The sequence below is a fragment of the Chiloscyllium punctatum genome, chromosome 3 (genome assembly GCF_047496795.1).
Source record: "Chiloscyllium punctatum isolate Juve2018m chromosome 3, sChiPun1.3, whole genome shotgun sequence".
NCBI lineage: Eukaryota > Metazoa > Chordata > Chondrichthyes > Orectolobiformes > Hemiscylliidae > Chiloscyllium > Chiloscyllium punctatum.
The window spans coordinates 32,550,618-32,564,073 of NC_092741.1; the positions used below are offsets into that span (position 1 = coordinate 32,550,618).

At 45.9% G+C, this 13,456-nt stretch overlaps 2 protein-coding genes across 2 annotated transcripts in view; one reads left to right on the top strand and one right to left on the bottom strand.

The window, feature by feature from the left end:
- Positions 1–13,456, bottom strand: part of rbks (ribokinase) — a 271,611-nt gene that overhangs the window by 68,801 nt on the left and 189,354 nt on the right. The window lies entirely within an intron of this gene.
- The window catches only part of mrpl33 (mitochondrial ribosomal protein L33), a 44,863-nt gene continuing 37,916 nt past the window's right edge, over positions 6,510–13,456 (top strand). Inside the window, exons 1-2 of the mRNA XM_072551343.1 lie at positions 6,510–6,562; positions 10,767–10,870. Coding sequence (XP_072407444.1) covers positions 10,807–10,870 — 64 coding nt within the window. The 5' untranslated portion in view covers positions 6,510–6,562; positions 10,767–10,806. The remainder of the gene's footprint in view (positions 6,563–10,766; positions 10,871–13,456) is intronic.

Here is a 13,456-nt window from a genome sequence, read left to right on the forward strand (position 1 = left end):
AAGTCATGGGGACAGTTACTGAGCTGGAAGTTTGGAACTAGGGTGAGGTGGGGGAAGGGGAAATGAGGAAACTGTTGAAGTCCACATTGATGCCCTGGGGTTGAAGTGTTCCGAGGCGGAAGATGAGGCGTTCTTCCTCCAGGCGTCTGGTGGTGAGAGAGCGGCGGTGAAGGAGGCCCAGGACCTCCATGTCCTCGGCAGAGTGGGAGGGGGAGTTGAAATGTTGGGCCACGGGGCGGTGTGGTTGATTGGTGCGGGTATCCCGGAGATGTTCCCTAAAGCGCTCTGCTAGGAGGCGCCCAGTCTCCCCAATGTAGAGGAAGACTGCATCGGGAGCAACGGATACAATAAATGATATTAGTGGATGTGCAAGTAAAACTTTGATGGATGTGGAAGGCTCCTTTAGGGCCTTGGTTAGAGGTGAGGGAGGAGGTGTGGGTGCAGGTTTTACAGTTCCTGCGGTGGCAGGGGAAAGTGCCAGGATTGGAGGGTGGGTTGTAGGGGGGCGTGGACCTGACCAGGTAGTTGCGGAGGGAACATACTCCCTGCGTCTGATGAATATACACACAAACCTGCACTCCGTTGTTCTAGCTGTTGGTGCTCAGCATCTATGAGGGGAATAAGGGACCTTGACTTCACTCCAGGTGCCCCTTCCTCACAAGGAGAGAAGGTGATGTCAGTGAGAGGAGGAACCACACAGAGGCACACCTCCCAACTCCAGGAAATCTCTTTTCAGGACACTCCAGAGATGGCTGGGTCTTCTACTTCCATCCTTCCTGTCACCCTTAACCCTCAACCTGATGAGGGTGAACTTGGCTCTGGGGGGGGTCAGGGCATACTCAGCAAGTCTTGGGCCCTCAAGACACAATCACCCCTGGAGTTGCCCAATCAAAATTCCAAAGTGAACAGTTTCTATAAGTGAGCAGGCTCCCTCCACCCCAGCTGCAGACACTAGCACTGATCTTAGACATGATGACAGATAAAGGAAGAAGGAGACATTCTGAGGACACATAGCGGGCATGGGACACTTCTCAAGGTTTGTGAAGGTTTGTAGCTCAGGTTGAGGTTTAGGGTGTAGGTTTGCTCGCTGAGCTGTAGGTTTAAAAGATATAAATAGAAAGCAGGAGACAACAGCTTCGCTTCACTTGGAGATCGCCACTGATGATGTCACCTAGCCAGGTCATGAAATGTCTGGATATCAAACCTACAGCTCAGCGAGCAAACCTACACCGTATGGGACACTTCATTGTAAGTACTTTACTACATGTATACGTTCATTTCCAACGTCAGTTGTGTGAATGAATGTTATTTTATCTGCAACTACAGAAACGAAGGTACCAGAGGCTTGTCATCCTTTGCAAGTGATTTCTAACCTTGTTTGAATAATAGCTATCCTTTCCACAGTGCCCATACTAGCATGAAACTTTGTCAGGGTTGAATGAGAGACCATTGCATGTGGTGAAGGCTTCCATTCATTCATGACCTTAACTAAGTCAAAGAACAATGAAGAAATATCAAAATTTGCAATTGGAATTATACAGACAATAGTCAAAAAGTATGCTGCTGGAAAAGCACAGCTGGTCAGGCAGTATCCGTGGAGCAGGAGAGTCGACGTTTCAAGCGTAAGATCTTCATCAAGAATGTGATGAAGAGCTTATGTTTGAAACATCGACTGTCTTGCTCCTTGGATGCTGCCTGACTGGCTGTGTTTTTCCAGCGCCACACCTTTTGACTCTGATCTCCAACATTTGCAGTCCTCACTTTCTCCATTAAACAGGCAATGCTGACCCAGCAGCATCTTAACATTTACACTCAGTGAAAGATGGCCTCTTGTAAAGCAGTTCCATTGACCACCATTCAGAAGGAAATCCTTCCTGCATTTCTTTTCCTAGGACTGCGGTGCTGCAGGATACTGAATGTGCTGTTCTGTATTACGGACGTGCTCATTACTGCCATGCTGACAATCTCCTGGGTCCCCATTATCCATCCCAGAGTCTAGCTGCACCCTCCGGTGTATAATGTTGTGCAATATGATCAGGAGTGTTTGTGACCAGGAATTTATAGTCCATGCAATGGGTGGATGTGTAAGCGTCCCATACAGCATTCTGTGATCAGAGTCTTTTGTCCTGGTGGCTGCTTAATGCAATCGCTTTTGAAGGGCCTCACATTGCTCAAAGGTGGACTCCACCATCCTCCTCACAGAATGAAACACATTCTCCACCAATTCTGTGTGTGGTGTGGTGAGAGCCATCATCATTTCCATTGTTTATTTGTAATTTGGATGAGGATGCAAGTGGTTGTTCTTCAAGGTGTGAGCCACAGGTTCAGCCTCACTGTCAAGTTTACCACCCCTCACTCTAAATTCTCATATTCCCTTCTTCTTTGTCCTCCCTGTCAACTCCATCAACTTTAATCTTCCCCACAACCAGTTTATTTAAATGCTATCCCGAGCCTCAGTCTTACCTCACCACCCTAGCAGACATTGTTGCCATCCCATCAAAGCGCGGGGTGATCATCTCAATGACTGGCTTCCCTCCCCCCTCGATATCTCTTTCACTGCCATTCTCTATCATCTTCTCCATTACATGTTGAACTTGAGTTTACAGTTATTACTATCAATGCATAAGACACAAAAAGCAGCAAGTTAAGGGGACACATACAGTTTGCAGAGAGATATTGATAGGTTATGTAAGTGGTCAAAAAGTTGGCAAATGGAGTATATGGGATAATGTGAAGTATTTGAATTTGGAAAGGAGAACAGAAGAGTAGAATATTACTTAAATGGAGAAAAGCTGCAGAAACTTGTAACAGAAAGGGATTTGAGGGCACTTATGTATGAAACACAGAAAGCTAACACACAGATGCAACAGGTAGTCAGGAAAGCTAATGGAATGTGGCCCTTACCTCATTGGGGTTTGAGTATAAAAGTGGGGGAGTCTTATTGCAACCGTACAAAGTGCTAGTAACACCACATCTGGAGTATTGTTTTGATCCCCTTATTTAAGGAAAGACATTATTTTATCGGAGGCAGTTCAGAGGAGGTTCACTGGGATGATCCCCAATGTAAAGGCATCATCTTATGAGCAAAGGCTAAACAGTTGGGACTCTACTTACTGGAGTTTAGCAGAATGAGAGGTGATCACATTGGCACCTAAAGGATTCCTAAGGGGCTTGACATGATAAATGCTAAGAGGATACTTCACTTCGTGAGAGAGTTTAGGACAACAGGACAGAGTCTCAGAATAAGGTGTCACCAGTTTAAGACTGAGATAAGGAGGAATTTCTTCTCTCAGAGAGTTGTGAGACTTTGCCACAGAGAGCTGTGGGGCAGAGCACTTGTGTATGTTTAAGACTGAGATAGATAGATTCTTGATCAGTAGGGGAGTTCAAGGCAGAAAGTGGACATGAGGAATGTCAGTAGATGAAAGTGAGGACTGCAGATACTGGAGATTAGAGTCAAGAGTGTGGTGCTGAAAAAGCACAGTAGGTCAGGCAGCATCTGAGGAGCAGGAGAATTGACATTTTGGGCAAAAGCCCTTCATCAGGAATGAGGCTGTGAGCCGAGGGGGTGGAGAGATAAATGGGAGGTGGGGGGGGGGGGGGGTGGAGCTGGGGAGAATGTAGCTGAGAGTATGATAGGTAGATGGAGGTGGGGATCAGAGAGGAGGGTGGAGCGGACAGGTGGGAAGGAAGATGGATGGGTAGCACAGGTCATGAGGGCAGTACCGAGTTGGAAGGTTGGAACTGGGATAACGTGGGGGGAGGGGAAATGAGGAAACTGGTGAAATCCACATTGATGCCATGGGTTTGGAGAAGAGAGGCATTCTTTCTCCAGGTGTCAGGTGGTAAGGGAGTGGTGATGGAGGAGCCCCAAGACTTGCATGTCCTTGGCGGAATTGGAGGGGGAGTTGAAGTGTTCGGCCACGGGGCGGTGGGGTTGGTTGGTGCGGGTGTCCCAGAGATGTTATCTGAAGCGTTCTGCAAGTGGGCATCCTGTCTCACCAATATAAAGGAGACTGCATCGGGAGCAACAGATACAGTAAATGACATGTGTGACAGTGTGGATAAAACTCTGATGGATGCAGAAGGCTCCTATAGGGCCTTGGACAGTGGTGAGGTGGGAGGTGTGGATGCAGGGTTTGCAATTCCTGCGGTGGCAGGGGAAGGTGCCTGGAGGGGAGGGTGGGTTGGTGTGGGGGGGTGGGGTGGGAGGATCCTGACAAGGGAATCGCTGAGGGAACAGTCTTTACAGAAAGCATAGGGGTTGGGAGGGAAATATATCTCTGGTGGTGGGGTCCTTTTGGTGGTGGCGAAAATGGCAAAGGATCATGCGATGTATATGGAGGTTGTGGGATGGAATGTGAGGACCAGAGGGGTTCTGTCCTTGTTGCGGTTGGAGGAGTGGAGTTCGAGGGCGGAGGTGCAGAAAGTGTATGAGATGCGCTGGAGGGCATCATCAACCACGTGGGAGGGGAAATTGCGGTCTTTAAAGAAAGATGTTATCTGGTGTATTTTGTGGTGGAATTGATCCTCCTCGGAGCAGATGTGGCGGAGGTGGAGGAATTGGGAATAAGGGTTTTACAGGAGGCAGGGTGGGAGGAGATGTAGTCCAGGTAGCTGTGGGTGTCGGTGGGTTTGTAGAAGATGTCATAGAGTCATAAAGATGTACAGCATGGAAACAGACCCTTCGATCCAACCCGTCCATCCCGACAAGATATCCCAACCCAAGCTAGTCCCACCTGCCAGCACCCGGCCCATATCCCTCCAAACCTGTCCTATTCATATATCCATCCAAATGCCTCTTAAATGTTGCAATTGTACCAGCCTCCATCACATCCTCTGGCAGCTCATTCCATACACGTACCACCCTCTGCGTGAAAAAGTTTCCATTTAGGTCTCTTTTATATCTTTCCCCTCTCACCCTAAACCTATGCCTCTAGTTCTGGACTCCCCGACCCCAGGAAAAATACTTTGTCTATTTATCCTATTCATGCCCCTCGTAATTTTGTAATGTCAGTGTTGAGTCGGTTACCACTGATGGAGATGGAGAGGTCCAGGAAGGGGAGGGACATATCTCAGTTGATCCAGGTGAACTTAAGGTTAGGGTGGAATGTGTTGGTGAATATGATGAACTGTTCAACGTCCTTGTGGGATCATGGGGTGGCACCAATAATGTCATCAATGTAGCGGAGGAACAGGTGGGGAATGGTGCCTGTGTAACTGCGGAAGATGGGCTGTTCCACATAACCAACAGAGACAGGTATAGCTGGAGCCCATGCGGGTGCCCATGGCTACTTCTTTCGTCTGGAAGAAGTGGGAGGAATGTCAGATCAGTCTCAATCCTATTGAGTGGCAGAGCAGGCTGCCTACTCTGTTCCTACTTCTTATGTTCTAATAGTTGCTTTAACTTGCACCAGTGGCAAAGTGCCATCTGCCTTAGAACCTCATTTAATGCATAATCACGTTCCCTCTGCAGGCAGAGCATATATACAATGAAATGTTTATGAATTAAAAGTAACTGGAGTTTGCAAACCCATGCTTCACGTATTAGCCTCTTCAATGTCCTAATGTTGAGCAAATGTGAAGCCTGTATTTTCATCCATTCATTGCCCACCCTGGGCTTTGTTCTAGCCATTTTCTAGTTGCATTTGCCTCTGGAGAATGGCAAGTCATAGGAGCTAACACAGCTTGTGGCGGACATTGCCACACAGGTCCCTTCTCTAGGTTAAACAAGCAGGATGCTGGAAGAGCACAGCAAGCCAGGCAGCATCTGGAGGTGAAGAAGTTGACATTTTGGAAATAACCCAGGAATGGAGGTGGAGGTAGGGTGAGCTGCAGGTAGAGAGAAGGGGAGGAAGGGTTGAGGAGAGGGGCAGAGTGGTGAGGTGCTAATAGTTGAATACAGGTGGTAGGTACGACCTTGTAGGTCAACAGGAGGAATAAATCTGGCTGGTAACTGGAAGGAGGGGCTGGAAAGGTGTATGTTAAGCCGAAAATCCACTCCACCCCCAATGTCATCCTTCCTGAACAGGAACCAATGCTGTTTGTGTCTAGCTCAAATGCAGGACATCCAGGGACTCTTCTGGAAAACAAAAGTGGAAATATATAGTGCCTTTTTTGTGGAAGCAGTGAGTTTCAAATTGCTAAAAAGTGCAATTGCATGTGAACAGCCAATGAAGGGTTAATATTTTCGATGTGCAAAATGGAAAACAGTGGAGCGATATTTGAAGACAAAAACAGAAAATGCTGGAACCACTCAGTAAGTCTGGCAACTTAGTGCAGACAGAAACAGAGATCATGTTTCTCAACCTTTGGCCATCTCTAGAGATGACGCTGACTACTTGCACATTTGAAACAACTTCGCAGGTGAGGTCAATGAGTAAAAATCAATAGCTTTTAAAATAAATATTATCAATTATATACCAGTGCACAAAAAAAAATTAAAGCAAAATAAATAATGAGAAAAGTTGTTTGGGGCCCCGGAAGGAGTTTTAGGATGTGACCCGGAAGTGTTTCTATGGGTCTCCAGGCAGAGTGAAGATGTTCCTGACAACAGTGAATTGTGAGTCTCTTGTTATTTGGTGAAAGGACCGAGCTGCGGCGTTAGGAATGACACAGAGGGTTTAATTTGAATAATCGGTGTTGGACATGGTCACTAACGGCCAGACTTGTCTCCCAGCCGCACCGTGAATGTGAGAGAATCCAGAGCAGAGCTCAGGGCCTGTCACTGAAATATATATATATATATATATATATATATATCCATCCTTAACTCCTTCTGACTGGGGGCAAGGGACACTCTTTGCAAATGTTAAACATCGGTACGACTGGCTGGGTATTAATGTGGACGGGACCGGCCCGGCCCAAATATTACCTGGGAGGGACCACAGACTCGAATCTAATCGAGAGGTTTAAATGGTTTATATATCTATAATAATGGATACCTGAGAGTGATCACAGACTAGAATCTAAATGAGGTTCAGATGATTTATATATCAAAAATAGTGGATATCTGGGAGTGATTACAGACTAGAATCTAAATGAGAGATTTAAATGGTTTATATGTCTAATGGATACCTGGGAATGGTTACAGACTAGAATCTAATTGAGAGGTTCAGATGGTTTATATATCTAGAATAATGGATACTTGTGAATGAATGTCATCAGGAATATTATGTAATCTAATGAGTTTTTGGGAGTAAGTCTTTTAATTTCTACAGAACAGTTAAGAATTGAGAATTGCATGTCTGGAGTGAAGTATTGGGTATACTGAGATGCGAGTGTCTGTAGTAATTGAGTTTAAAGCTTGAGTAGACCTTGACACTATCTAATGAGATGTGAAACCACTCCCATTAATATATTGTTTGGTGAGAGTGGACTCAATTTAATTGTTATTTGTTTCAGTTTAGTTTTGTGACAGTGCCTGTTGGAAACATTGTACATTGAAGCAGGGTAAGATATTCAACCCATCAAGCCTACTCCACTATTCAGTAAAATCATGGTTGATTAGGTATAGCTTCCTTCATAAAGTTAGCACTTTATCCTAGCAATGAGTTGAGTGAACCTTCTTTGAACTGCTTCCTCATTAAATGTCTAAGCAGTTTTTAATGTAACTTCTTTATGTTCTGACCTTTGTTTCTTTTCTTCAATTTCTTGTGGGACATGGGCATCACTAGCTGGCCAGCATTTATTGCGAATCACTAGTTACCCTTGAGAAGCTGGTGGTGAACTGCCTTCTTGAACTGCTGCTGTCCACGTGTTATAGGTTGCCCACAATGCCGTTAGTGAGGGAGTTCCAGGGTTTTGGTCTAGCTACAGTGAAGGAACAATGATATGTTTCCAAGTCAGGATGGTGAGTGGCTTGGAAGGCAACTTGCAGGTGGTGGTGTTGCCATGTATCTGTTGCTCTTGTCCTTCTAGATGGAAGTACTCATGGATTGGGAAGGTGCTGCCTGAGGATATTTGGTGAATTTCTGCAGTGCTTCTTGTAGATAGTACAGACTGCTGTTACTGAGCATTGGTGGTGGATGGTGTAAAGTTTGAGGATGCAGTGCTAATCAAGTGGACTGCTTTTTCCTGGATGATGCCAAGCTTCTTGAGTATTGTTAGAACTACTCTCATCTAGGCAAGTGGGGCGTATCCCATCACATTTCTGACTTGTACCTTATGGCACCAAGTCTTTGGGCAGTCAGATGGTGAGTTACTCACTGCAGTATTTCAGAGCCTCTCCTCTTGCAACCACTGTATCTGGTAAATCCAGTTTAGTTTCTAGTTAATGGTAACTCCAGGGCTGCTGTTAGTGGGAGATTCAATGCTGGTAAAGTTGTTGAATATCAAGAGGTGGTGATTAGATTATCTCTGTTGGAGATGGTCATTGCCTGGCATTATATGGTGTGAATGTTACTTGCCACTTGTCAGCCCAAGCCTGAATACTGTCCAGATTTTGTTGCATTTGAACATGGACTGCTGAAATCTCAGAGGGTGTGTGAATGGTGCTGAACGTTGTGCAATTATCATCGAACGTCACCACTTCTCACCTTGTGCTGGAGGGAAGAAAATTCACAAAGCAGTTGAAGATGTTAGGCCCCAGGCCACTACCCTGCAGAGATGACCTGGAGCTGAGAATACTGATTTCCAACAACCACAACCATTTTCCTGTGGGCCAGGTATTCATCCAATCAGGAGAGAGTTTACCCCCTGATGCCCATTGATTTTGCTACATCTCCTTGACACTGCATCTGCCAAATGTGGCCTTGTCGAGAGCTGTCACTCACTCAGCTCCAAAATTCTGCTTTTTTATCCATGTTTGAACCAAAGTTGTAATAAAGTCAGGAACTGAGTGGTTCTGGCAGAACCCAAACTGGGTGTAAGTGAGCAGGTTATTGCTGAGCAAGTGTTGCTTGATAGCAATGTTGATGACAGTTTCCATCACCTTACTGATGATCGAGAGTAGTATCTATCTAGATATACACCTTCCATCACTTTACTGATGATTGGCTGGGTTGGATATGTTCCTCCTTTTTATGTACAGGGGGTATTCTGATAATGTTCTTAACTTGTTTATTTAGCTACAGATGATGCATTCTTCCCAAAGAGCCTTTCGTTCTCACTGAGACAAGGCTTTTCTGAGAGTTCTTAAATATCACTCGATAGTAAATTTTAAGGTTGATTGGCACAGAGGGAGTGAATTCGAGTCTGACTAGAATAGTAAGGAGTGATAGGAGGAGTTGAGAACAAGGGGCCATGGTCTCGGGATAATCCATTTCAGACTGGTCTGAAGTCGTGGAATTCATGATGTGAGTATGAAAGGCTGTAATGTGCCTAAGCGGAAAATAAGGTATTAATCCTTGAGCTTGAGTACTGTTTCATTATAACATTGCAGCAAGCCCAGGACAGAAATGGTAGCATGAGAGCAAGGAGGATTATTAAAATGTCAAGTAACTGGGAGATCAGAGTCATTCCTGAGGTATTCCACAATACCGTCACCCAATCTGCATTTTATGTGTCTCACTGAGGAAGAGTATTAGCTTTCACCTTTTTGAATAGCATCATCTCGCAGATGAATGTGGTACTCTAATTTTAATTTGCATAAGCCCTGAATAACTCATGAAATTTTTGGTGAAACTCTCTTTCATTTTTAACTTGGACACTACACCCACTTTCTGCACGTGTTTCGTAGAACAGTACAAGCAGAACAGGCCCTTCGGCCCTTGATGTTGCGCTGACCTGTGAACTGTTCTCAGCTAGTCCCCCTACACTATCCCATCATCATCCATGTGCTTATCCAAAGATTGTTTAAATGCCACTAATGTGGCTGAGTTAATTACATTGGCAGGCAGGGCATTCCACACCCTTACCACTTTCTGCGTAAAGAATCTGCCTCTGACATCTGTCTTAAATCTATCACCCCTCAATTTGTAGCTATGCCCCCTCGTACAAGCTGATGTCATCATCCTAGGAAAAAGACTTTCACTGTCTACCCTATCTAATCCGCTGATCATTTTATATGTTTCTATCAAATCCCCTCTTAGCCTTTTTCCAGTGAGAACAGATCAAAGTCTCTCAGCCTTTCCTCATAAGAGTTTCCTTCCAGACCAGACAACATTCTGGTAAATCTCCTCTGCACCTTTTCCAATGCTTCCACATCCTTTCTGTAATGGGGTGACCAGAACTGTACACAATATTCCAAGTGAGACCACACTAGTATTTTGTATAGTTGCAGCATGACATTATGGCTCTGGAACTCAATTCCTCTACAAATAAAACCTAACCCACCGTATGCCTCCTTAACAGCACTATCAACCTGGCTGGCAACTTTCAGGGATCTATGTACATGGACTCCCAAGATCCCTCTGCACATCCACACTACCAACCATCTTTCCATTGACCCAGTTCTCTGCCTTCCTGCTTTTCTTCCCAAAGTGCATCACCTCGTATTTAGCTGCAATAAACTCTATTTGCCACTGCTTAGCCCAATTCTGCAGTTTATCCAAGTTCCCCTGCAACCTGCAACATTCTTCCACATTGTCCACTACTCCACCGACTGCAAACTTACTAACCCATCCACCAAGGTTGCATCTAAGTCATTAATAAAAATGACAAACAGCAGTGATCCCAAAACAGATCCTTGTGGCACACCACTCGTAACCGGACTCCAGGCTGAATATTTTCTACCAGCCACCACTCGCTGCCTTCTTACAGAAAGCCAGCTTCTAATCCAAACTGCTAAATCACCCTCTCCCATGCCTCTGTATTTTCTCCAACAGCCTCCCATGTGGAACCTTATCAAAGGATTTACTGAAGTCCATGTACACCACATCAACTGCCTTACCCTCATCTACATGCTTGGTCACCTTCTCAAAAAACTCAGGTTTGTGAGACATGACCCGCCCTTGACGAAACCATGTTGACTATTTGAAATCAAATTGTTGCTTGCTAAATGATTATAAATTCTATCTCTTATAATTCTTTCCAAAACTTTTCCTACAGCAGAAGTAAGGTTTCACTGGTCTATAATTATCTGGGTCATCTCTACTGCCCTTCTTGAACAAGGCCACAACATTTGCAATCCTCCAGTGTTCTGGTACTAAACCTGGAGACAATAACGACTCAAAGATCAAAGCCAAAGGCTCCGTCATCTCCTCCCTAGCTTCCCAGAGAATCCTTGGATAAATCCCATCCGGCCCAGGGGACTTGTCTGCTTTCACTCCTTCGTAACTAACCTCTATCCTTTCTAGTCTAATTTTTTGTATCTCATTCTTCTCCTCTACAATATTCTCCTTTTCCTGAGTGAAAACCGATGAGAAATATTTGTTTAGCACCTCTCCGATCTCCACAGGGTCCACACACAACTTCCCACTTCTGTCTTTAACTGACCCTATTGCTAAGGTAAAAACAATGACTGCAGATGCTGGAAAGCAAGTACTGGATTAGTGGTGCTGGAAGAGCACAGCAGTTCAGGCAGCATCCAACGAGCAGCGAAATCGACGTTTCGGGCAAAAGCCCTTCATCAGGAATAAAGGCAGTGAGACTGAAGCATGGAGAGATAAGCTAGAGGAGGGTGGGGGTGGGGAGAGAGTAGCATAGAGTACAATGGGTGAGTGGGGGAGGAGATGAAGGTGATAGGTCAAGGAGGAGAGGGTGGAGTGGATAGGTGGAAAAGGAGATAGGCAGGTTCGACAAGTCTGGACAAGTCAAGGACAGTGCTGAGCTGGAAGTTTGAAACTAGGATGAGGTGGGGAAGGGGAAATGAGGAAGCTGTTGATGAGGTTCTGTATGGTCTAGGAGATGATGGTTTGGTGATGGGGGGTGGGGTCATGGTCGAGGGGGCAGTAGGAAGAGCTGTCCTCGAGTTGGCGTTTGGCTTCAGTGGTGTAGAGGTCAGTGCGCCAGACTACCACTGCGCCCCCTTTATCCGCTGGCTTAATGGTGAGGGAGGGATTGGAGGGCTGCGCGTTGTGAGGGTGAGAGGTTGGAGTGGGGGAGGGGGGTCGACAGGTTGAGGCGGTTAATGTCCCGGCGACAGTTGGAAATTAAGAGGTCGAGGGCAAGTAATAAGCCAGCGCGGGGTGTCCAGGTGGATGCAGTGTGTTGGAGGTGGACGAAGGGGTCCTCGGAAGGTGGGCGGGAGTCCTGATTGTGAAAGTAAGCTTGGAGGCGGATGCGACGGAAGAATTGTTCGATGTCACGGCGTGTATTAAATTCATTGATGCGTGGACGGAGGGGGATGAAGGTGAGTCCTTTGCTGAGGACTGATCGTTCGTCCTCAGTGAGTGGGAGGTCTGGGAGGATGGTGAAAACTTGGCAGGGCTGGGAGCTGGGATCTGGTGTGGGTGTGGAGCTGGGAGTGGGGTCGGAGCCAGTACCTGGAGTGGGTGTGATGGTGGGGGGAATAGGAGTGGAGGCATGAGCAGGGGTAATGTTCCCCTCGGGGTTCTGGGGGGTGGGGATAGTGACAGTGGGGTCTGTGATGACCCTATTGCTACCCTAGTCATCCTTTTATTCCTCACATATCTATAGAAAGTTTTCTCTCTTTGCACTTCTTAACTGTCTCTTTATATCCTCCCTAGCTCATCTGTAACTCTCCATCGCCTCATCTCAATCATCTTGTCTCATCGTCACATAAGGCGCCTCCTTCCGCCTAACAAGAGTTGCAATTTCTGTAGTAAACCACGGTTCCCTCACCTTATCACTTCCTCCCTGCCTGACAGGGACATACCTATCCAGGACATGCAATATTTGTTCCTTAAACCAGCTTCACATTTCAATTGTCCCCATTCTATACATCCTAAGTCTTGCCTAATCACATTGTAATTGCCTTTGTCCCATTGATAACTCTTGCCCTGTGGCATGTACCTATCTGTTTCCATCGCTAAATTAAACGTAACTGAATCATAGTCACTCTGTCCAAAGTGCTCACCCTCAACTAAATCAAACTCCTAGCGTGGTTCATTACCAAGCACCAGATCCAGTGTGGCCCTCCCCTCTTGTTGGCCCTTCGACATACTGTGTCAGGAAGCACTCCTGCACAGATTGGACAAAAACTGATCCATCCGATGTATTTGAGTTATAGCATTTCTAGTCAATATTGGGGAAGTTAAAATCCCCCATAATAACCCACCCTGTTCCTTTCACTCCTACCCAGAATCATGTTGCCAATCCTCTCCTCCTTCTCCCTGGAATTCTGTGGAGGCCTATTAAAAAACTCCCAGCAGTGTGACCTCTCCTATTTCTAACCTCTGCCCACACTACCTCAGTAGACGAGTACTCGTCAAAACTTCTTTCAGCCACCGTTATACTATCCTTGACTAATAAGGCCACATCTCCCCCTCTTTTACTACCTTCCTGTTCTTAATGAAAGATCTAAACCCTGGAACCTGCAAGATTCATTCCTCACCCTGCTCTATCCATGTCTCCGAAATGGCCACAGCATAGAAGTCCCAGCTACCTATCCATG